Source organism: Myodes glareolus, chromosome 10, assembly GCF_982192425.1.
Source record: "Myodes glareolus chromosome 10, mMyoGla1.1, whole genome shotgun sequence".
NCBI classification, from domain to species: domain Eukaryota; kingdom Metazoa; phylum Chordata; class Mammalia; order Rodentia; family Cricetidae; genus Myodes; species Myodes glareolus.
Genome location: NC_142035.1, coordinates 49,593,847 through 49,618,021, shown reverse-complemented (window position 1 = coordinate 49,618,021; position 24,175 = coordinate 49,593,847). Strand labels below are relative to the sequence as shown.

Sequence of the window (24,175 nt, the reverse complement as noted above, 5' to 3'; positions counted from 1 at the left end):
TGGTAAAATAAAGTAATGATGAAAAGAAACCTATGTCAACCAGTTTGTACTGGAAAAGACAGAGAGTCTGGAGAGATGGATCTGTTGCGGGTGTTGCCACGCGGCTGGGGGTTCACGCAAGTCCGTGAAATGAAGACTCAGAGACACTGGAGAATAAACTTAGCCTTTGGTGGCCACAGAGGTCCCCAGCCTTCGTGGACTGAAGCACTTTCCCTTCACCCAGGGCATTTTCACTTTTTTCCTATATTTACACTTTTGCCAGTTGATTTCCATAAGCTCAAAACAACCTGAAAGAAGCTTCCAAAAATACAATGCCAAGAGCAAATACCTGATTCAGGAGGCACTGATGTTGCCCCTTAACCAAGTTTTGCATAGGTTTTGTATCCTTGGGAAACTCTCAGATGAGATTCACATAGGGCAACAAAAGGTATCTGTAACACAAAGGATGGATTAGGGCTGGGTGCTAACTCCAGGACTAGGCTGGGTGTGGTCCAGTGGGGGTGAGGGTAAGTTGCTAACTCTGATGGCAGGCCAACAGGAAATTCTGCTACGTGGACCAATGGCTCAGCACGCTGGCTGTTCTTCCAACCATCTAAACTCCAGTTCCAGGGCATCTTTTAGCCTTTGGGGATAGCACGCATGATGCTGTGCACTTATACACATGCAGGGCAAACACTTATACACCTAAAATGACAATACAGAAATCTTAAAAATAAAATAAAATAAGGTGGTGAATGACTGAGGAAGGCACCTGACATTAGTCATCCTCTGGCTACCACCTGCACATATGCATACCTGAGAACACATGTACATACCCAGAGAGAGGGGATAGGGTGAAAGAAATTGAAGAATACACCAGAAGATGGAAAAAACCATCATATTCCTGGAAAAATTGATGTTGTGAAATGGCTATCCTACCAATACAATCTCCATCAAAATCCCAATGGCATTCTTCATAGAACTAGAAAAAAGTAGTCAGAAAGATAACAGGGACACCCCAAAGACCCCAAATAGCAAAAGGAACTCTAAGCAGAAAGAGCGATGCTGGAGTTATCATAAGACCCGATCTCAGCCTGGACCACAGCACCATGGTAACGCAAACAGCATGGCCCTAGCACAAAAACAGACATGTAGGCCAATGCCACAGAATAAAAGACATTGAAAGCTCTCAGAGCTGCAGCCACTAACTTTTGACAAAAGTGTCAAAAATATTCATGGGAAAGCCAGCACGATGGTTCTGTGGGTAAAAACTCTTGCTGCACAGCCTGACCACTGAGTTCCAGGTCTGGTGCCCACAGAAAATTTGGCAGACTGGAGCATATGTAATCCCATTCCTCCAGGGGTATGAGAGTCAGAGGTAGAAGCATCACCGGGAGCCCAGGAACAGGCAGGGAAGCAGAAATAACAAGAGCGACCTTGCCCCAGTACAAAGAGAGAGAACTGATGTCCAAAAAGTTGTTCTTCAATGCACCATAGCATAGGCACATATGCACACCAGCGTTCTCTCTCTCCTCTCCTCTCTCTTTCTCTCTCCTCTCTCTTCCCCCTCTCTCTGCTCTCTCTCTCTCTCCCCTCTCTCTGTCTCCAGACACTATACAACAGTTTTATGTCAAACAAATGCTGCCTGTTTTTATAGCGAGAGTCCAGATTTAAACACAAGTGTAAACATGCGTATGATGTGAAAGCTGGAGAGGGATGTGAGCGATGGGAGAATGGAAAGAACAATGAATTTAAAAACACAGAAAGCACACATCCAGTGTAGACTGGTTCCAGAAGCGCAGTCTAAGATGTCACGCTGCTACGCTGACCCCTTCTGGTGCTCTTGACCTAGCTGTATGACACTGACTGCTGAAGTCACTTATCCCTGCTTTCCAGAGAATGGATCTGATGAACGAGCTACTTTCTTTGGGGAATAGCCAGTGACTTCATGAGAAAGAATAGAAATGGATGGTCCCTTTGCCTCCGGGAGAGAGACATCTACCTGCAGTTTGTACTGCATGGCTGTACATCCAGTCCAGACCATGGCACACCCGGCTGTGTGTGTGGCTGTGCCACATCCTGCCTGGCTCCTTCCTCACCAACTCTCCCACTTCCTCCCTCCCCCCCTCCCCCGACCTTTCTTGAAAGGTAGTCTTTAGATGATCGCATGTCTTCCAACTACAGCTGTTGAGAGCCTATAGGCCACACAGGATGGTTCCAGGAGGGCAGACGATTCAGCTTGACCCTGGTCCCAATGCTCGTGAATGCAATGCTATGTGTTCTACAGGTGCTCGAAGCCATTTTGAAAGTGTAGCCAAGGGGTCTAAAGACTGAGACCAATAGCTGAAGACATTGCTTAAACTCTTAAGATCCAGGCCAAGCCTTACACACACCTTTGCTTGTTTTAAAACATTTTGATTTTGTTAGGGTGGATTGACAGGCATGTCTGTGTGTCCTGTCCCTCTGGGAACCTTGCTTTTAGAATAGCTACAGGGGACAATATGGGCCACTCACAGACGTGGAGACAGGACATGCAGGATCTTGATATACCTTCTCAATGACCCAAAAGGAGAGGTTGTTGTATCTAGTACTATGCTTTTAATTTTTTTCATTTTAGAAACTCTGGTGTTCTCATTTTTAAAGTGGTGGATAAACCACATTACATTTTCACCATGAACTCTATTAGTGAAACACTTTAGTGGACCAGAATGTACTGTAAAATAAACTAGTCCAGAAAACAAAGGATTTGACAAGAAAGGGGGGGGTCATGATTGCATCTAAACTGAAAAGCTCCTAAAACACATCTTTAACAGGCCATCATGAACATAGTCATCCACAGAGAGCTGACAAGGGGCTAGAAAATACGAACTTTCCCTTACCTTAGTGGGAAGACTCTCCACTCTCCACACAAATGAGATAAACAGTTTCACACTCCCTTGAGAAATGGGTGGTTTAATCAGCCACAGGAGCCCACCTAGGTTTGCACACAGCTCCAAACTACAGGCTCTCCCATCTTCCGTTAACTGACTCCACCCCTGACGTCATAGAGAGTATCAAGAACAAGCAGCAACATAACTTATGCATGACACCGTGGCAGGGCCAATGCTCTGTTTCAGAGATAAGACCTGCATGAGAGCCTGAATAGACCGCTATCTTAACCCGTCCAATCACAATAGGGCTCAGCAGCAGGTCTAAAACAGTTGTGCTGTGTGGAATCGAAAAAAATATATACTCTCGATTCTTGAAAGTCAGAGAGTGAATTGCTGACCAGTTTTATATGGCTTCTTATCTCTAGTCCTTCATAGCTGGATTTTCATACAAGTTTGGTTGGTGAACAGGCATCGGACTTCTGTTTCTTTAGAACTAAAAAGAAACAGAGGCTTAAATTGGAGAGAAAATACATTGAAATATGTGTGTGCTGTACATCATCTCCCAAAGCAATTTCATGATTTTTAAATCTCTCTCGTCTGTCTCACTATGGGTTCCAGGTTGCTCTTAGGCAATTACAAGCATGCACTACCATACTTGACCTCCATCTTGTCTTGAGAGATGAGGAGGGGAGGTGGAAGAGAGGTGGCTCAGCAGTTAAGAATGCCTGTTACTCTTGTAGAAGACCTAAGTTCAGTTTCCAGCACCCACATGGTAGCCAACTGTAACTCCAGTTAGTAAAGTGCTTGCTTTCCCAGCATAGGGACCCTAGTGAGAATCCCCAACACTCATAAAAAGCCAGGTATAGGAGCTGGACAGACAGCTCAGTAGTTAAGAGCACTTGTTGGTCTTGTAGATAATCTAAATTCAATCCCCAACACCCAAATAATGGCTCCCAATCTTTGTAACTCCAGCTCTAGAGGATCCGATACCCTCTTCTGGCCTCCATAGGCACTGCATGCATGTAGTGCACATACACATGTGTAGACAATACACTCATACATGTAAAGTAAATCTAAAAAATAAAAATAGATCCTCAGCACTGGGAAGATGGAGTTAGGTGAATTCTTGGTGTTCTCTGGCAGCCAAATCAGTGAGCTTCAGGTTCAGTTAAAGACCCTGACTCAAAAAAAAAAAAAAAAGAAAAGAATTCTAAACTAGGTGGCAAGTGTTTGAAAATACCTAATGCTGACCTCTGCCCTCCATATTTGTAGTGGTTTGAATGAGACTCACACATTTGCACACTTGGTCCTCAGTCAGTGGCACTGTTTAGGAAGTTTGTGGAGTCTTTAGTGGGTGAAGTCTTGCTGGAGGAAGTATGTCACTGGGGGTGGACTTTGAGTGCTTAGGGTCTCTTCCTGTTCGCTCTCTGCTTCCTGCTTGCAGATGGAGATGCGATCTCTCTCTCTCAGGCTCTTTTTTCCACCACGCCTGATGATTGTTGTAATGCCTTCCACCATGATGGAACTCTTATCCCTTGGAAACCATAAGCCAAGATAAGCTCTTCCTTCTATAAGTTGCCTTGGCCACACTGTTTTACCACAGCAACAGAAAAGGAACTAATTCACGCATTACAAATAAGCCACAGTCAATGCTCAGGGAAGAAGCAACAGAGGCATTTACCTATTCCAGTAAGTATGTAAGCTGTACGTGTGTATTATTAAGTTTGCAAACTTTATAATACAAACTATGCGTCTGGAGATGACTCACCTTGAACAGGGAGTGAATGTGTTCATTTTCATCAACAAAATAGTTTCACTCTACAGACTCCATTTTTTAACAAAACTGCTATTTTCGGTCAATTATGTAAGTGCACCATCTAACTGTGATAGTTTTCCATTTATGGAGAGTTTATGGCATGACAGGCATGTGCTGAGTTTTACATGCCATTTAATCCATACAAGTATACATTACTGAACCATACTCTTGTTGAGACATATAGGGAACAATTTCTCGAGCTGGAGTACTGGTTCAGGCCTGGCTGACCTCAGAACTCCCAGAGTCTTTGACTTTCTGTGATGCTATCTGTGCAGCGTCACAAGCCCAGATGTTATTACCTTCAGAGGAAAATGACTTCAACTTCTGTCATCCTTACGAAAATGTGCTTGTGACTTCAAATGACATCATTCAAATACCCAGATCATGGTTTTACCATTCAAGACTCTTCTCTATGCTGAGTTCTAGTGATCTGGACGATCCACTAGGGATTCTAGTTAACTTTAAGTGAGAATCAAGAAAGGGACAAGGTCTTGAACTGAGGGTACTATCTAACACAAGGCTGGGCCTTTGGGAGAGGTGCTCGTGGGTGTTTATGGACCATGGCTACCAGTTCCTCTTTCTGGGTGTGGATGTTCCTGTGTACTTACACTCCATACAATAGCAATCGCTCAGTTGTTTCTTCTCTCACACTTTACTGAAAGAAGCCTATGGTGGTTTGAATAGGAATGGCCCCCATAGGCTCATAGATTTGAATACTTGGTCACTAGAGAGTGGCGGTACTTAAGTGTGGCCTTGTTGGAGTAGGTGTGATCTTGAGAAAGTGTGTCACTGGGGTGTCCTTTGTGGTTTCAAATGCTCAGGCTAGGCCTAGTGTTACTACTCTCCCTTCCTGTTGCCATGGATCAAGATGTAGAACTCTCAGCTCCTTCTCCAGCACCATGTCTTCCTGTGTACCATCATGCTTCCTGCCATGCTGATGATGGACCAAACTGATTGGAAGCATCACCCCAGCCCCTGGCCTGGGAGTTGCTTTGGTCTGGACTCCACCTCCGGAAAAGCCCACCAAGCACTGACCCCTCCCCAGGGAGGGTCAGGACCACTCCCACAGGTTATTTTGGCTTGCGGCAGCAAAAGAAGCAGGTGGTCTCTGGGGTTTTGCGTGGGCTCCCCCTCTCTCCACTCTGTCCTGGTCACGCAGGAGCACTGCATTTATTAAACGTGGGCATCTTGGAGGAGCCTCTCCGCTGACGCAAATAATTCCAATTAGACCAGATTAGGCCGAATCAAAGATGCCCATGCTTAATAAATGCAGTGCTCCCGGGTGGTCGGGAGAAGGGAAAGAGAAGTGGGGGGGGGGCATACAAAACCCAAGACCACGTGTTCCTTTTTCCGGTGCAAGCCTAAATAACCTGTGGGAGTGGTCCTGACCCTCCCTGGGGAGGGGTCAGCGCTTGGCAGGTTTTTCCGGAGGTGGAGTCCAGTCCAAAGCATCACCCCAGGCCAGGGGTTGGGGTGATGCTTTGAACCAAATATCCCAGGGGAGGGGGCGTAGATGGATGCCAGGGACTGGGTCTCTGAAACTGTAAGGCAGCCACAATTAAATGCTTTCCTTTATATGTGTTGCTGTGGTCATGATGTCTCTTCACAGCAAATAAACCCCTAAGACACATGATTTGCTGAGTTTGCTTTTAGTACCACAGAGGATCACCTTCCCAGGGTTGGCACCATTCACAGTGGGTTGGAACATTCTACATCAGACATAAATCGAGAAGAATTTCCCCTACAGACTTGCTCAATCTGATGGAGGCATTTTCCCACTTGAAGTTCCCTGTTCCCAGATGGCTTCAGTTTGTGTCAAGTTGACAAACTAGCAGTTGGCCAGCTTTCTGTGGCTACAACTAATACCCAAGGTAATAAATTCATAAAGGGAAAGGGTGATTCTGCACCTCAGTTTTGGGCTGCAAGTGATTGGCTCTGTAGTTCTTGAGCCCGTGGCAGAGCAGCAAACCATGCTAAGAACATGTGACAGAGGAAAACACACTCACCCTATCACCAGCCAGGGAATAAGAAAGAAGAGGGGCTGGGTTACCCTAGGAGAAGACATGTAAATTCCAAAGGTTCAGACTAGGAGTGAGTGTAGCATACCCCTTACATGTGTTGGCAGGAACATACACATCCATGTATTTGTAAGGACTAATACAAAGGGGAATAGGAAGTCTAAGTCTCAGAGTTTCCCTTTGCTAAGATGACGAGATGGTTCCAAGTTGTCCCACATCTTGCATCTGAGTAACAGCAGCTGAAAACGCTAATGATTTCTACAGCTCAGAGTCAGATTGGATAGTTTTGGGCTATTTTTTCTGTGCCATCACTCACAACGGAACAGAGTGGCCCCATTAGTGCAGATCTGATACTCATTTCTCTCAGCATTAGTCTCAGTAGACCCTCAGAAATCGGTGCTGGGGCAGCGGTGTGGGAAGGGGGAGAGAGATGAATTTTATCACTAATAAAAGGAGTGGTGTACAAAACTCAAAATAAACAAAAATTATGCAGCAATGGGCTGGGGATGTGCTCAGTTGGTAAAGTGTTTGCTTAGCATGCACGAAGCCCTGGGTGTGATTCCCCTGCATTAAATAAAGCCAGAGTGTGCCTCTGGAAAATGAGAGGAGGTAGGGGCAGCCTTCACATTGTACTCAGTAGATAAGCAAAGCAGGGTAGAGAGAGGCCCCATGGTGTCCTTCCCCAGCACCCTCTCCAACCCCACCCCTAAAGCTAATTAAAAATGTGAAGCTTGGGTCTGCATTTATGAATGAGTATAGAAATGCTCTTAGTACCAAAGTCTAAAGCTTCCTCAGGCTGTCAGGCAAAGGAACAATAAACCTTTAAAGAACAAATCTGCCACTACTCAAAAGGGGAAGCTAGGGTCCAGAGAAGGGAAAGTGGTCCAGTTCTGGTGAATTGCAGGACCTGTGAGGAGTCCAGGGCTTCCCTGATTCTGTTTGGGACGGACCCTCAGGCAGAGTCCAGAGGAGCCCTCCTCAGCTGATGACAGAGTTTGACACACACTCCCTCCTTGGAAACCAACAGCGAGCAGATCCGATGGGAAGCACAGCTTCACTTGGGTACAGGAAGGAAACTTAGAACTTTAGTTTTGGTTTATTTTGAGACAGTAGCCCAGCTGGCCTCGAATTCTCTAAGTAGCTGAGGACGACCTTGAATACCTGATTTTTCTTCCCCTACCTCCTTAGTGTTGGGCTTAGAGGCAGGCGTGATTTTACAAGGCTGGAGATCGGACCCAGGGCTCGGGGCTGACTAATCAAGTACTCTACCAACTCAGCTACATCCCCTGCCTGGATCTTTTGTTTTCACCCATCAAATCTGATTTTGAACTAGGTGGGAGAGAAAGACAGACTGCAGAAAGGGATATTTGCAGGCTATGACCCGGGCACAGCTGGAATCATTTCGCTCTGTCTCTCCACCGCACTTCGCGTCTACTGCAACCACACCTGCGCCCCACGCCACCGGCACCCCAGCAGAGCAGCGGCCACCCTGGGGCGGGCCCTGCACCGAGCTCCAGCCGCAGCGGCCGGCAGACCTGCCCCGAGCGCCGCGCGGAATCACGGTCGTGGGCGGGGCACCGGCGGTGGGCGCGGCGTCCGGGTGGCGCTCGCCACTCGGGCGGTGGCGCGGGAGCCCAGGGTCGGCGCTGAGGGGACCCGGAGGCGCGGCTCTGGAGCTGGGAGGGACGGCTGGGGTTGGGGCAGCGACCACGCTGGGCCGCTGGGCCTTGGACTCGTGCGGCGGCTGCGGGGCGCGCGGCCCATCGCCATGTACACCTTCGTGGTGCGCGACGAGAATAGCAGCGTCTACGCCGAGGTCTCCCGGCTGCTGCTGGCCACCGGCCACTGGAAGAGGCTGCGGCGGGACAACCCCAGGTTCAACTTGATGCTGGGCGAGAGGAACCGGCTGCCCTTCGGGAGACTGGGTGAGCCTTTCCCTCGTGGCCGCTGCGCGCATGGCCCCGGGAAGCCAGCGCTTTTGTTTTTAAGGTCATTAATCTTCTCTAGGCGCTTGCTCGCTCTGGCAGATCTAAAATGGATCCAGCAAGACCTAAACACATAGCTGGATTCGGAAAGGAGCCTCGGTGCGGGTGCCATGGCTGCTGACAGTGACCTAGTCCTGCACCCGAAGTGTCGGCCTCGTCCCCCAGCCTCCCTGCGCCCGCTGCAGTCATCTTGCAGCTTTCCGCCACCGAGCATTCCACCTTGTGCGGTGTGGGTGTGGAGGGGGAGTTGTCGTTGTCGAAACCCCAGCAGCTTGTGCTACCGGGAGGCACAGGAAATTTGGAAAAGACTCACTGAATAACCCAAAGCGGGAGCTTCCAGGGAAGCAGGGTGCGGGGAGAGTGGGAGAGGGTGGGAGTGAAGAGGTTTTTAGCGGCACTAAAAGTGTGCATTCGCAACTGTGCGTCTAATGATGGTTTTTACAGGAGTTTGGATGCCCTTTGGTCTCCTCATCTACATGAAGCTGGCTTGGTACCACTTCATTCCCATACTTTCCTGCAGGAAGGGACAGCGACTCCCTTTTAAATGACGTAATCTAGAAGTTGTCCAGATGGGTTCAACTAGCATCCCACAGACTTGAGCCTGCTCTCACGGGGCCTTCATTGCACAGTCATCTGGGGAGGGCCTGCCTCTCTCTCTGAGTAGCTGGTTCTTTTTGCAAAAACTCACTTGGGGGTGGAGTCGGTTGTATTCCAAGGACAGAGGAGAGAACTGATAGCAGAGAGGAGGCAACTTTACCTTGAAGGGTACCCTAGAGAGGGGAGTGTTTTCAGAAAAAGGTGTGGTCAGAGATGGGTGAGACTAGACTGAAAGCGGGCCAGTTTGGAATTAACTGACTGTTTGGCAAGCTTGCTTAAGGCATTTGGGTGTCTTTACAGCCCTATCAAGATGTGATGGCCTGAAGGATGAAGTACATTAAGGCTTACCCTTACTGAAATAGTCCAGGGACAACTTTTCATGTTATACAAGTTTACACTGTATCAAGGTGACTCCAGGGAGTGACTGGTTGGAAGCCTCAGAAATCTCAGCCTAGAAATGTGCTTGCTATCAGATTCCCCTGGAAGGGCTCAGCAAAGAAAATCCTCCAAAACTAACTTCCCCAGAAGGAGTACAGGAACAACTACCAGGAGGTCCCTCTTGGCTTTGTCACTTCCCTTCCTGACTTCCCTTCCGCTTGGCACTTGGCAATGCCTGATGGTACGAGCCTAGGTAGAGTCTTGGTATTGAGAACACACCCAAAGGCTCTGCTCAGACTGGGGCAGGGGTAGGTGGCCTTGCTGCTACGGTGACAAAATGAAACCCTTTGTGATCCCAGTCCTGAGAAGGCACCACAAAGTTAGCAGATGACCAGCAACTTTTTATTTTTAGGGAAAAGACGGGTGCATCCTCTTAACTAAAATGGTCCTGCACCCTCACTGTTGGGAGTATTTACTTTTTGTCTAAAATGGGCTGCATGAAACCCAAGGAGAAAACAGAGTCATGTTCAGCACTGGAAGGCCAGGGCCAATGGGATGAGGAGGTACCAGGTCAACAGTGAATCGAACCTGTCTTCCCCAGGGCGACTGTGAAAACCAGATAGTGTCTGAAAGGTCTGACGTGGTTATGTGCCATGGTTGGATTAATTATTGTTACCCCTGACACCAACTCCGAGTCTCTTTTTTAAATCTTACCTTTTGTTACCGGAAATGCAAAGCATTTTGTTAGGAGTTAAATTTTTATAAATAAAATATATTTTTGTTCTTTCATTTTATTTCTTTTGGTTTGTTTTTGAAATGGTTTCTCTGTGTAGCTTTGGAGCCTGTCCTGGAACTCACTCTGTAGACCAGGCTGGACTTGAACTCACAGAGATCCTCCTACCTCTGCCTCCCAAGTGCTAGGATTAAAGGCATGCACCACCACCACCCGGCCACATCGTTTTATTTCTAATTTTTATCTTCATTTATTTCATTTCATCTTTTATGGTGCCGGGGATTGAACCCGTGACCTCATACGTGGTGATGGCGTGCTGCGCTCCAAGCTTCCTATAGTGGTTTTGGAAAGGCTTTTGTAGTAAGAGCTATTGAAATGTTTTCTTGTGGACAGTGCAAAGAAGTTCTCAGGGCTCTGACATTGTCTCGGGGCCTTTCTGCTCCCTTCCTTCACTTCTTAGTGGCTTCTAGAAGCTCCTGGAGGGAGATGTGCTGTACTCCGCTGCCTTCTTTGATGTTTGGGGAACGTGAGATTGGGATGGATGTGTGGCTGTATGTAGGTAGCCTTGCTCAGTGGGTTACAGGCCTCGGTGTGTTCAGCTAAGAGAGAGCTATGTTAGGACCAAGGAGAAATGAAAGAAAAAGCACCCAGTGCTCTCCTAATACGAAGGAAGTTGGCCACATCCCAGCGGACCTGCATGTCAGTGTTGCTGTTGCGGTATTGACGGTAGATAGTGAGGGGACACAGGAGGAAAGCTGGGCCTGACACACCTGTTCTGCACACGGCTCCTGACTCTGTCGCTCTGCACCCGCTCCCTTGCCATTCTCAGCCTCTTCTTTCCTTGTAGGTCACGAGCCCGGGCTGGCACAGCTGGTGAATTACTACAGGGGGGCGGACAAACTGTGCCGAAAGGCTTCCTTAGTGAAGTAAGTGTTCCCAAAGACCTCCATTTTTGGTGTTTTCTATAAAATGATTTCAGCTGTCATCCTGAAGCACTTAGGCCAAGATAAGGGATTATTTTAAGTGTGCGGGGCAGGGGGGGGTGTGATGTACTGTTTTCAAAGTCAACAGGAATCAGGGCTGTGGGCTCTTCTAGGTGGCTTTGGTTACAGTTTAAGGCGTTGCTGTGTATGACTTGCTAAAGCCTGCCTGTCTCCTAGGTGAGGCTCCCTAGAAGCAGAGCCCGGCTCTCCGGAAGGGGGGTTCTAATGTCAGTGATTTCTTGGAAGAGACTCAAGGCAGACCCATCTGCACGCGAGGGGGCAGAGTGAGCTGAGAGGTAGTTTTAGCTGAAGTCCTACCCCAGTGCTCTGCGGTGGATGTCACCTCAGAGTTGTCTCACTTGAAGCAAGGTGACGCATCTGCCCACATGTCAGTCCGGAGGAGTTCCACTTTGTCTTGGCGTTTGTTCACCTACAAGCTTTCCCATGCTCTCTTCTTGTGGGTAAGGGGCTGGAGCAGAGACTAAGTTGCCAAGCATTTGTGGTCCCTGGAGAAGGGTGTGCAAGTCTCCTCAGAAGACTCCCAAGCAGCTGGTGAGGGGGGAGCTCAGAAGATATTCACATGAGTGCAGCAACCATCATCTCTGAGCCACTGGGGTATAACTAGATAGCACAAGCGTGGTATTATAAGGCGGAAGTAGAGAGTGGTTAGCTGCTCGCGATTAATCTCAGTTCTTTGAAGAATCTAATTAGTGGGCAAATCTCCTCATCTCTCAAGCCTGAATACCTCCCTCACAAAGCAATTGTGAGGGTTAAACTAGGTGACTGGGTAAGTGGATGCCACACAAGGGCCTGCTACACACAGGTATTTGTGCTGTGCTTCAACTTCCTTCTCTGTAAATGCAATGGGAGTACCTAACTACAACTCTGGTCGTCATGGTCATCAATGCTTCATGTTCATGAGGAAGCTCTCAGTCTGGTCTCTAAGATTCAGGTCTCCTGGACTCTTTCTCTGCAGTTTGTAAATGTGTATGAATAGTCAACAAGCCTTCACATAGAGACACTAGGAGATGGGATCCAACGCAAAATGCTCTTTTTCCTTGCTAATGTTTCTTTTGGACTTAAGAGATCAAGTGTGTATAGTTATATCTCTGTTTTTCTTTGGATGTTGTGGTTCTGGTGTCTTTCCTGTCTCTCTTCTCTGGGATGGGTTTTCATGAGTTAGCAGTAACTCCTAAAAGAGAGTGAGGCTTCCTAAAGTCTTTGTATGATGTATTTGTTTGTTTGTTTGTTTTAGACAGGGTTTCTCTATGTTATGGCTCTGCCTATATGAACTCATTTTATAGACCAGGCTGACCTTGAACTCACAGAGATCCCTTTGCCCCTGCTTCCCCAGTGCTGGGATTAAAGGTGTGTGCTGCCACTATCTGGCCAATGTATTCTTTTTATGTCTAGGATGTAAATGACCAGGTCTGAAGAGTTGGCTCAGGAGTGAAGAACACACATATTGCCCTTCCAGAGGAGTTGTGTTAGGATCTCAGCACTCATACGCAGCTCACAACTGCCTCTGACTAGCTCATCTGGCCGCTGTGGGCACCCACACCCTTTGGAATGTGAACATGCCCACACAGAGTCATAAAGACAAAAGTAGAATTTTGCTTTTATAAGTGGGAAGCAGAGGATGCTATAAAAAATAATAGTGTTTTGCATATTTGCATATTTAACACCTGTAATGAGTCAGAGAATACAGGACTGGAGTCATGACCAGGTCTATTACCTTGGACAGCGCCACCCTAAATCTCAGGGCTTACAAGGTGATGATAATACCCCTCATCTGTAATGGCATCTTGTAAATGGTGACTGTTGTCACCATCATCATCAACTTCCTTGTTCTCTAAGGGTTCTACCAGGGGCTGTAGCAATTCCAGGAGACGCAGGTTTCCTTCTGCAGTGTGTTTGCCTGTGGTGACTGCATGGTGTAGAGGGATGCTTGACTATTAGACGGTGAGCTCTCTCATTTTATGGCATAGAATGGACCTGCAAAGTGGGGGTGTCAGCTGTGAGTTCCAAGGCCACAGCAGTTCATACTGAGCCAGGAAGGTTCTAATCTGTACAGATAGATCAGTCTGGCCAAGCATGCCTGAGAGGGCTTCCCAGAGCCTTGTTGGGGTTCTGTGCTGAATCTTGGACAACCTGTTCCTTCTTCCCACTACTTCAGGGAGTGCCAGAAAGGACCTATGACCCTATGACCACAGCCTAGCGCCCTTGAAGGCCTTTTTATCTCCTGGCAGGGTGGCAGGCTTTTCCTCTTCTGAGGATTATTCCCTTGCAGCTGTGGATAGACCTACACGTGCACAGTTGCTTCCCAAACTGGCTGCTGAAGGGAGGGAAGAAATGCAGAGGACCGAACGCAGAGCTCAGCCATGGCTCTGAACTGGAAGTTAGGGCTTCCAAACCAAGATCCTCTTACAAACCGGCACTGCCCAACAGAAACGGGATGCTGGTCCCATGTGTAGCTTTAGACCTAAAACAGCGGGGATAAAGAACAGGTACCGTCAAGTCAATCTGTTTTATTTAAGCAAATAAATCCAAATTATGGGGGTGCTGAATAGTTTTATGTCAACTTGAAACAAGATAAAGTCATCAGAGAGGAGGGAGCCACAAATGAGAAAATGCCTCCATAAAATCTGGCTGTAGGGCATTTTCTTAGTTAGTGATTGTTGGGGGAGGGCCCAGCCCATTGTGGGTGGGGCCATCCTTGGGCTAGTGGTCCTGGGTTCTATAAAAAAAGCCACCCGAGCAAGCCACGAGGTGCAAGCCAGCAAACAGCACTCAGCACTCCTGCATGGCCTCTGCATCAGCTCCTGACTCCAGGATCCTGCCCTGTTTGAATTCCTGCAATCGTTGCTTTGGATAATCTGCTCTATGGAACTGTGAGCAAAACAAACCTTTTCACGCCCAGGGTGCCTTTGTTCACGGTGCTTCATCACAGCAAGAGCAACCGCAGCCAAGGCAGTGGGGGTTAGGGTGCAGCTTATTGGTAGAACACTCGCTTTTAATGTGCAAAGCTTTGGATTTGATCCTCAACATTATAAAAAAAAGTAGCCCCCACAAAAACCCACACCCTAATCTCTATTGGCTTTTTGATGTGTTATTAATATACAAAAATGAATTACACTTTTCTCATTCTAAATCTTCAAAATCTGGCATGTATTTTATACTTGTATCATGTCTTAGTTCAGAGGTTGCATTTTAACTGGAAACCCTTTATCTGATTTAGTTTTCATAAATCTATGGTTGAAAAGTAGATTTAGAACTGGGAATGCAGCTCTGTTGGTAGAGTGTTCACCTAATAAATATAACAAAGTCCCAAAGAGGCCAGCCTGGGTTACATGAGACTCTCTCTCTCTCTCTCTCTCTCTCTCTCTCTCTCTCTCTCACACACACACACACACACACACACACCAAACAAAAAAAAGTGTATTTCCATACCCAAGTTGTTCCAATATATGTACAAGATTCTTAATAGCTGAACCATCAAGCAAATCTTTCCATTAATATTCATATATATGTTGTCAAAATAAATTAATTTTTAAAAAATGTTGGCTTGGATTCTAAGCAAAAACATATCAGTGGTGCAGCTGGGCAGTGGTGGAGGGAGGCAGAGGCAGGTAAATCTCTGTGAGTTTGAGGCCAGCCTGGTCCACAGAGCGAGTTCCAGGACAGCTAGTGCTTCAAGACAGTGAAACTCTGTCTGAAAAACACAACAAAAGCATATCATTTGAAAAATAGAAAAACGTGTCCCCATTAGCTGAATTCCAGTTTATATCAGACCATTTTCTTAATATTGGGAGCCAGGCAGTGGTGACACACACCTTTAACCCCAGCACTTGGGAGGCAGAGGCAGGAGAATCTCTGTGAGTTCGAGACCAACCTGGTCTACAAAAACTAGTTCCAGGACATGCTCCAAAGCTACAGAAACCCTGTCTCAAAAAACCAAAACCAAAACCAAAACAAAACAAATATTGAACTTAAAGGGGTATTTAACATATTGAAAAGTACCTTTAAGTTATGTTTGACATATTTTCAATTTTTTTTAGTTTTTCAATCAACAGTCACAATACCATTACAAGTAAAATCTTTTGCCTTTTTGGCATAATAAAATATATAAAATGATGATTATTAACATGATATGAAATTGGAACACAAATTGTCATGTGTGTATGGGTAGATTACAAAGTCTTTTCTTCTTTGGTCTATACATTTAGTTCATGTATGTATAATATGAATATATGTGAGATTTTTATATAATACTGCCATTTAAAAATCAATGAAAACTGAATGAAATAATGGCTTACTGGGTGAAAATAATGACTTGGCAAGTATTTCTGCTTCAAGAACATAGGAATGAATTGGAGTTAATACAGGAAAATGCTTTCTACTCCCCACCAAAGAGTGTTGACAGAGAATACTCATTAAGATCCCTGACCGGGCGGTGGTGACACATGCCTTTAATCCCAGCACTCGGGAGGCAGAGGCGGGTGGATCTTTGTGAGTTCGAGGCCAGCCTGGTCTACAAGAGCTAGCTCCAGGACAGGCACCAAAGCTACAGAGAAACCCTGTCTCGAAAAACCAAAAAAAAAAAAAAGATTACTGTCTTCTCTTTATTTTTTTTCCTGAACTGGTGGTGCATGTGACACAATGTTTGCAATCCTCTACTGAGCCAGCTGGGCAGCTGTAGCCATGATACTTTATCCAGAGTGAGCCTGAGGAAACAAATGTGTCCGGTTTGTATCAGCAGGTGCAGGGAAGCAAATGTTTCCAGTTTGCACCATACAGTGGCATGAGGGGAAAGGAGACCTCTGTCATCTCTGTCACCGTCCCAGTAAAGCCACACTCTAACCCGGCCTCGGAAGTTGTGTCTGTTATGACAGAAACTCATTTTTTACATGTAGATGAAATTCTTTGACAGATGCAAAATATTAAAAGATGCCTGTATCATGAGTTCAACAAACATTATTTAGACTAAACTTTGATAATTTTTTTTCATATAAGCATACCCAAAGCATTAATTGGGCAACATCTGCTCATATCATAATTTACATAAGGTTAAGAAAAGCTTTAATATTTTTTAAATTTTCAATTAATTTTTGATGTTAGAGTTTGTAACGGCTACTTGGGGATTAACTATAAACGAGAAAAATCTGTCTTAGTTAGGGTTACTGTTGCTGTGATGAAGCACCATGACATAAGGCAGCTTGGGGGAAAGGGTTTATTTGGTGTACATGCCTGCATTGTAGTCTATCATGGAAGAAGTCAGGATAGGAACTCAGACAAGGCAGGGACATGAAGGCTAGAGCTAATGCAGAGACCATGGAGGGGTGCTGCTTACTGGCTTGCTCCTCATGATTTGCTCAGCCTGCTTTTTTACAGAACTCAGAACTACCAGCCCAAGGGTGGCCCCACCCACAATTGACTGGGCCTGCCCCCATCAATCACTAAGAAGATGCTCTACAGCAGATCTTACCACGGGTGCATTTTCTCAGTTGAGGCACTCTCCTCTTAGGTGATTCTGGCTTGTGTCAAGTTGACTTAAAACTGGCCAGCACAATATCTTTTCAAACTTTTTTCCTGAAAATAATTTATTTCATCATCTGTCCATGTGCAGTGGTTTTCTTTCTGTGAAAGAATGGGAGCTATTTTAGGCCAGCTGAAGTTATAAGTTTAGATCCTGTTAAGAAGTTGTTGGCAGGCCAGGGAATATGTAGTTCAGTTATAGAAGACTTTCCTGGGGAAAGAAATGTTTAATGTTTTTGTTCAGGGATTGGTGAGATAGTTCAGTGATTAAGAGCACACGCTGCCCTTTCAGGGGATGTAAGTTTGGTTGCCAGCACCCAGAGGGCAGCTCACAGTCATGTCTACCCTTCAGGTTCAGGGGATCCTATGCTCTCCCCTGGCACATACAGTCACATGTATACACACATACACACACACACGCACACACACAGAGTAAAATATTTTTTTAAAAAAATAATGTTTAGGTTAGGTATTTATGATCTCAACCACTGAAAGTATTGATTCTTTTTTGACTGTGGAGGAAAAATTGTTCATCACATATTCTTTGCTGAAAATGTTGCCTTTACCAAACGGACTGCTTTTTCATTTTCCTGGGCCGTGAGTGGAGCAGTTGGCACGGATGGTGAAGCTGTGGAGTGTCCTTTTCCAGGTGCTCCGCTTGCACTTTCAGTTTTCTCTTTACTCTCCTGGGCATTTCCTTAGCTTTTGTGTCCTTCTTTCAATTTCTTATTCATATACCTTTTTTAATTTTAAAATTACCAATATTTACTTACCATTTTATGTGAATGAGTGTTTGACCTGCATATGTGTGTGTGTACCACATGCACATGGTGCTAAAGAGGTCTAAAACTGTCAGATCCCCTGGAACTGGAGTTCCAAATGGTTGTCAACCACCATGTGGGTGCTGAGAGCCAAACCTAGGTCCTCTATGAGAATGGCAAATACCCTTCACCACTGAACCATCTCTCCAGCACCAATATTTATTTTTTAAACTAGAAAAATGACCACATTCCACCTTAGATGCCCCTCCTGGTGTACATAACTAGCCCTCCTCACTGTATAGTAAATGCATACCATTTCCTCCTTGCCCAGGGACAAAGCATTGCTTGAGCTGAATTAGTCTCTTGTTCCTGGATAGAGCAGTGATGCTTCTGTATGTGCTCCTAGGAACGCCACCCACGTGTGAGCAACACCTGTGTGTGACCTGAGTGTTGCAGGGCAATACTAAAGGAAATGCTAGCCTGCTAAATCAATAAAGGTGTACTTACTGGAAAAGCATTAGCACAGTGCATTAGTTTTGTGATTAAAATTAGATATAGTTCATAGTTTACTTCCTGAGTCTTACTGGCCACCATTCAAATGCTCACTGGTTGCCCGGGACCCTGATGACCATACAGGACGGGGTGCCGAGCTAAAGAACATTCAGGGAGCTAGAAGCTTGGTGGTGTATGTTTCTTAGTCTTTTTGTGATTGAAGAAACTTTCAAAACCTGTTTGTTGTTAAAATGGCTTTATTTAAAATCTGTCTGTCTGTCTGTCTGTCTGTCTCTCTCTCTCTCTCTCTCTCTGTGTGTGTGTGCGCGCGTGCGTGTGTGCATTTTGGAATGTGCTAATACCATGTGTACGGAGGCCAGAAAGTAAGCTCAGGCCTCAGGTGTCATTATTAAGTACTATCCAGGCGTGGAGGCTCAGGCTTTTAATCCCAGTACTTGCAAGGCAGAGGCAGGTGGATTTCTATGTATTCAAGACCAGCCTGACCTACAGAATGAGTTCCAGGACAGCCAGGGGTACACAGAGAAACCCTGTCTCTACAAACCAAAAGTGTTTTGAGACTGGCTAAGCTGGCAGGCCAGTGAGCCCCAGCACACTTCACAGCATGCAGCCTTCTGTGCTCATGTACGTTCAGGGCCTCGCATGCCTGCGCTGCAAGCGCTTTACCCAGCCATTTTTTTTTTTAAATCTTAATTTAAAATGTTGTTTTTTTCTCTTGGCTCAGACTGGACTTTGTAGAGGAATCTTGATATAGAACTCACATAAGCAGTTCTGTTCTAGGCAGAAGAGAGCATGCAGCCCCAGGAGGCCTGGCCTTGTCCTGGTTAGACCCCGATGATTCAGACCTGGGGTTGGGGTTAATGTTAGGACTTGGGAGTTTGGAGTTTGCATCCTGGATGGGCCTTGCACACGTGTAATGTGGGAACTTCACATCTCTGTGACTCGGTTCTTTGTTTGGAACAGGTTCTCGAAGCCCCAGCTCTGGAGTGGCAGGAGAGCTGGTGCAGTAGGAAGCCCTCGCGTTTATGTGCCTTGCCCAGGGCCTGACTCTGTTTCCTGTGATGTTATCTCATTCTGGGAGCAGAAGGCTTTTCCTTGGATCCTCTCCTGTCCTGTGTCCCATCGGGAGGAGTCCTTCTTTATTCTGCTGGGATAACAGCCTGAGCTAAAAGCAAGAAATAAAGAACTTAAACATAGTGACAATTTAGACTGAGTAATTACTTAGATTTAATAGTTTTTCTCCCCTAGATTTTTCTTCAGCTGCTCCAAGATAGTATTTTTGCTAGTTATTCAAATATTTCTCTCTCTCTCTCTCTCTCTCTCTCTCTCTCTCTCTCAGTGTAGACAAGGTTGGTTTTGTACTCTAGAGATCCATCTGCCTCTGCCTCCCAGTGCCGGCATTAAAGGGCTGCTCCCATTTTTATTTGGATCTAGCTAGTATAACATATTAGTAGAAACACCTTTCAGTTTAGGGTTGCATTGAGTTTTTATAGAGATACATTTAAAATGAGTTCAATTCTGAGCCTTGTGGGGATTTGTTGTTGTTTTGCTTTTGTTGTCTCAAGCGAGGGTCTCTCATAGTTCATGCTGGTCTCTAAGCTTTGAACTTCCGACCTTCCTTCTTGTACTCCTCAAATGCTAGGGTTATAGGCATGCACCACCAAGTCTAGTGTATTTGGTGCTGAGGATTAAACCTAGTGTCCTATACTCCCAGCCTACCATGAGCCTTTGAATTAACCTGGATGTGGCTTTGGAGCCATGCCAGACAGTGTGATGCATTGGAAGTCTGACCTTCCTGCCTAAGAACGAATAGAGAGGAAACCAGACTGGGTATTGGCTTCTGGAAAAGCTTGTGGGGGGTGGGGTGGGGAGGAGCAACAGCCTTTCTGAACAAGGTGACATCTCCCTGGGAACAGAGACTGACCCTCTGTCATCTGCCAGGCTAGTCAAGACCAGTCCCGAGCTGTCTGAGTCCTGCACATGGTTCCCCGAGTCCTATGTGATTTATCCAACTAACCTCAAGACACCAGTCGCTCCCGCGCAGAATGGCATCCAGCTTCCGGTCAGTAACTCCAGGACGGATGAGAGAGAATTCTTCCTGGCTTCTTATAACAGAAAGAAAGAGGATGGAGAAGGCAATGTTTGGATTGCAAAGTCATCAGCTGGTGCCAAGGGTAAGTGACCGTTGCCAACCTCTGTCACTTGTGGGATGCTCTTCAGCATGCTTCAGGGGCAGACTGGGTTTTTAAGGATGTATTTATTCCTTTGTTTTGAGAGTGGCACGGATGCCAGGCTGTGCGTGTGGAGGTCAGCACATCCTTCGGGAGTTGGTTCTCTCCTTCCGCCATATGGGTCCCAGGGACTGAATTTAGATTGTTAGGGTTCACAGCAAACGCCTTTACCCACCGGGCTGTTTCACAGGCCCTAACTGATGTATTAGGCGAGTGGCCTCACTCAGTCATCATGATCAGAGACCGTGCCCAGTTTTTATTTCTAGAAAACAGTTTTTTTTTTGAAAGAGGGTCTCATGTGACCTTAGACTGGCTTCATACTCTCTTAAGTGGCCGAGAATGACCTGAAACTCCTGATCTTGCTCTTCTTGTCTATCTGAGTGCTAGGATTACAGGTATGCACTTCCATGCTTGGTTTTATTGGGATGGAGCCTGACCGGGGCTTTATGTATGCTATGCAGATACTCTGCTTACTGAACTTCGGTCACAGCCCTTTAGAGATTTCTGGAGCCTCCTGAACGTTTATCGTCTGAGTCTTCGCTTTAAGCTCTGGATTCAGTGGTACCCTTTCTGTCACTAAAAGGCATTTCAAGCTCAAATCGTCTGACATGGAACTTTTCAGATCTTTCCCAGCTTGCCCACTGCAGCCTGCTCCTTCACATTGCCTGTTTAATGTGTGATCCCACTGTTCACACAGTCTCCGAAGCCCCAAATCTCAGCTCCTCCTTTTCTTTCCGATCTCTACCAAGTGCATTAATACCTTGCCAGGGTTCCCTTCAAAATACGTTCGGGATTAGGTTCTTACATTTCTGCCATTCCCCCTCTAAGTCAAAGCTACCATTCTCTCAGGCCAGCTGCTGCAATGTGACCTTCAGCCGGCTCTCATCTTGCCAGACTGTGATGATTTCAAAACGCAAATCTGATCATGTTACTTCCTAATGCATTTAGGATGGCTCCAGAGTCCTGGTGGGAGCCCACCCGCTTGAACACTCCCTGATGTCTCTGAGGTCATCCCCTATTCTTGGCCATGCACACTGTGCTGCAGACACAAAGATCTCTGGATCTCTCAAATACACAGATAAATTTGCCTCTGTACCTGGAATGTGTCTCCATCAGCTCAGACATTGCCTCGTCAGAGAAGGCTCTTCTGGTCTACAGTGGCATCTATACCCGTTGCTTTCTGTGTCTTTAGCCTGTGTGTGTTAGTGTCTTCCCGGGGTGTGTCACACATTGGGCCATTTCCTTGATACATTCTAAGCCCATGTAAAGGCAGGCTTCATGTCTTGTGTGCTTCTGTACCCTCTACACAGGCACTCAGTACATGTGTGAAATGGATGCTTAGAAAGGGATAAGGCTCATAATATCAACTTCAGGCTTAAAATAAAGAAGGCTTCTAATGTAAGAAGCACACGGTCTCCCTCATAACTACTGCCATGCACTCTTTTTAAAACCATTGTATCTTGAATTTATTTTTCCATGGTTTGGAAAACCCGCTAGCCTGTATTACTAATCTGTCCCTGGTCTATTCGATCCCAACTTCTCACCAATCATAGGACAGGAAGGCATCCCTGGGAATCTCCTGAAGATGGATGCAGTGAATTCTTGCCACTAGCAGGCCTCACTGGCTCCTACTTCTCTCTTGTACCTCTGCTATCTTTTGGTTCTGGTGGTAAACAGGGGACTTGGAAGATTAGGCATCTATGGTATTCTAGATTATGGTTCATATAGTAGGTTTAGTGATTTTTTTTTTTCGAGACAGGGTTTCTCTGTAGCTTTGCTTTCTTTGTGGAGCCTGTCCTGGTATTTGCTCTGTAGTCAGGCTGGCCTTGAATTCATAGAGATCCGCCTGTCTCTGCCTCCTGTGTGCTGGGATTAAAGGCATGTGCCACCATAATGATCTTGAAAAAGATAAAGTAGAATCACTCACTCAGGTAATATTAAGGCGTACTGTATCACTGTAGTGCCCAGGACACTGCAGTGTGGTGGAGGGACAGAAACATGAATCCACGAAGCAGGACTAAGAACTCAAAAGTAGATCCAAACATTTATGTCCACCTGATTTTTTTGATAAACACAAAAGCATCTGTCTTCCATTCTTTCCCTATTGCTGTGATAAAATACCCTGACAGTGCACCTGAAGGGAGGAGGGAAGGGGAGGGAGGGAGAGGGAGGGAGGGCTCATGTTAGCTCACAATCCAAGGTACCGTCCACTGTGTACAGGAAGTAAGGACAGCAGGAGCGTGAAGCAGCTGGTCACAATGCCTCTGCAGTCTGAAGACGAGAGCAGTGTGTGTGCTGCTCAGTTCCTGTTTCCATCTACAGCCCAGAATCCCCTGCCCGGGGAACGGTCCCACCCACAAGTAAAATGGATCTGCTCACTTCAGATAATGTACTCAAGATAATCCCCCTGCACAGGGTGCCCAGGGGAACAGCTGCCGGGTGATTCGAAGAGTTCATCAGATTGGCAATAACTGTCTGTAAAAGAAAGGTAGGGCTGGGGATAACTCGTGTGGGTAAAGGACCTGGTGTGCAAGCGTGAAGACCGAGTGCAGATCCCCAGAATCCGTGTAAAAGCCAGGTGGGCACGGCAGCTCTCTTGTAATCTTGGTGTCTGGGAGGTAGTAGCCAGGGCTCCCTGGAGCAAGCTGGCCAGCCAGACTAGCCAAAACGGCAAGCTCTGGTTTCAGCAAGACACCCTGTCTAAATATTTCAGGTCGAAAAGAGCGGTTTAAGAAAAACATCCGGCATCAACCTGGGGACCCTGAAGACCCTGCACATGTGCACATAGCGTGTGTACTGGCATGCACATGTGCACCCCCACATACGAAAACATTAGCACATACATGCTTTAGGTATACTCATGTACATGAAAAAAGAAGAAGGTTACACCTTTCAACAAATGTGATGCTATACACGATGCATATTCCCAGACATTCAACACATACATCAAGCCAAGCCTAATTCATGGTTCAGGAAAAAGGGAAAACCGAAATTGGGTGAGAGTGGCAAAGAATCTTTAAGCATGACACCAGTAGAAATGAGAAATTAAACCTCATCAGAATAGATCTTTCTCTGTGAAACTTCTTTTGAAAACTTGGTATGGCGTGAGTACACACGCGGCCATGTACTGTGCAATGCCGTTCGTATGAATTGTGCGGGAACGCAGGTCCGGTGGGCTGTAGTTGTGAGGGGCTGGGGTGAAGGAGGAGTGATGGCTACAGAGTTTTAAGGGAAGATGACGAAAATGTTCCAAAATTAGATTCTAATGACGGTTGAACTGTTGACTATACTAAAAACCATCGGAGAGTATGCTTTACAGAGCTGGATTTTCTAGTGTCTGGATCTCAAGTCAGCTGTTACAGGCCGTGTCCCTTGTTATAGCTGATGGGCAGCTTCTGTGCCTTCAGTCTTCTCGGCTGTGCCGTCTGTGCCCTCACCTTTATACCTTAGTGTCCTCGCCTTTTTGGCTTTCTATCGGGCAGCAGCTGTCCCTCTCAGACCGGGCAGGGCTAGTCCCCATGCTGTCGTTTTCGCTGTTTTCCCAGGTGAAGGCATCCTCATCTCCTCAGAGGCCACGGAGCTTCTGGATTTCATAGACAACCAAGGTCAAGTGCATGTGATCCAGAAATACCTCGAGCGCCCTCTGCTCCTTGAGCCCGGTCACCGCAAGTTTGACATTCGGTAATGTTTGCTGTCCACAGCCTTGGTTTCAGAATGTGTTAGGATCCGGTGAGAGGATGATGTGATGAGTGTTTGGCTGTATCCAGCATGTTACCAAG

At 46.4% G+C, this 24,175-nt stretch overlaps 2 protein-coding genes across 4 annotated transcripts in view; one reads left to right on the top strand and one right to left on the bottom strand.

Moving 5' to 3' along the window:
- The window catches only part of LOC125416673 (uncharacterized), a 31,035-nt gene extending 28,038 nt beyond the window's left edge, over positions 1-2,997 (bottom strand). For all 3 annotated transcript variants that reach the window (XM_087911213.1, XM_087911214.1, XM_087911215.1), the window contains exon 1: positions 2,859-2,997. The gene's annotated coding sequence lies outside the window, so the exon portion shown is untranslated. The remainder of the gene's footprint in view (positions 1-2,858) is intronic.
- A 5,327-nt stretch (positions 2,998-8,324) lies between these two features.
- The window catches only part of Ttl (tubulin tyrosine ligase), a 29,716-nt gene continuing 13,865 nt past the window's right edge, over positions 8,325-24,175 (top strand). The window contains exons 1-4 of the mRNA XM_085696393.2: positions 8,325-8,608; positions 11,224-11,302; positions 20,107-20,339; positions 23,942-24,077. Of these exons, the coding sequence (XP_085552519.2) occupies positions 8,452-8,608; positions 11,224-11,302; positions 20,107-20,339; positions 23,942-24,077 (605 nt within the window). The 5' untranslated portion in view covers positions 8,325-8,451. The remainder of the gene's footprint in view (positions 8,609-11,223; positions 11,303-20,106; positions 20,340-23,941; positions 24,078-24,175) is intronic.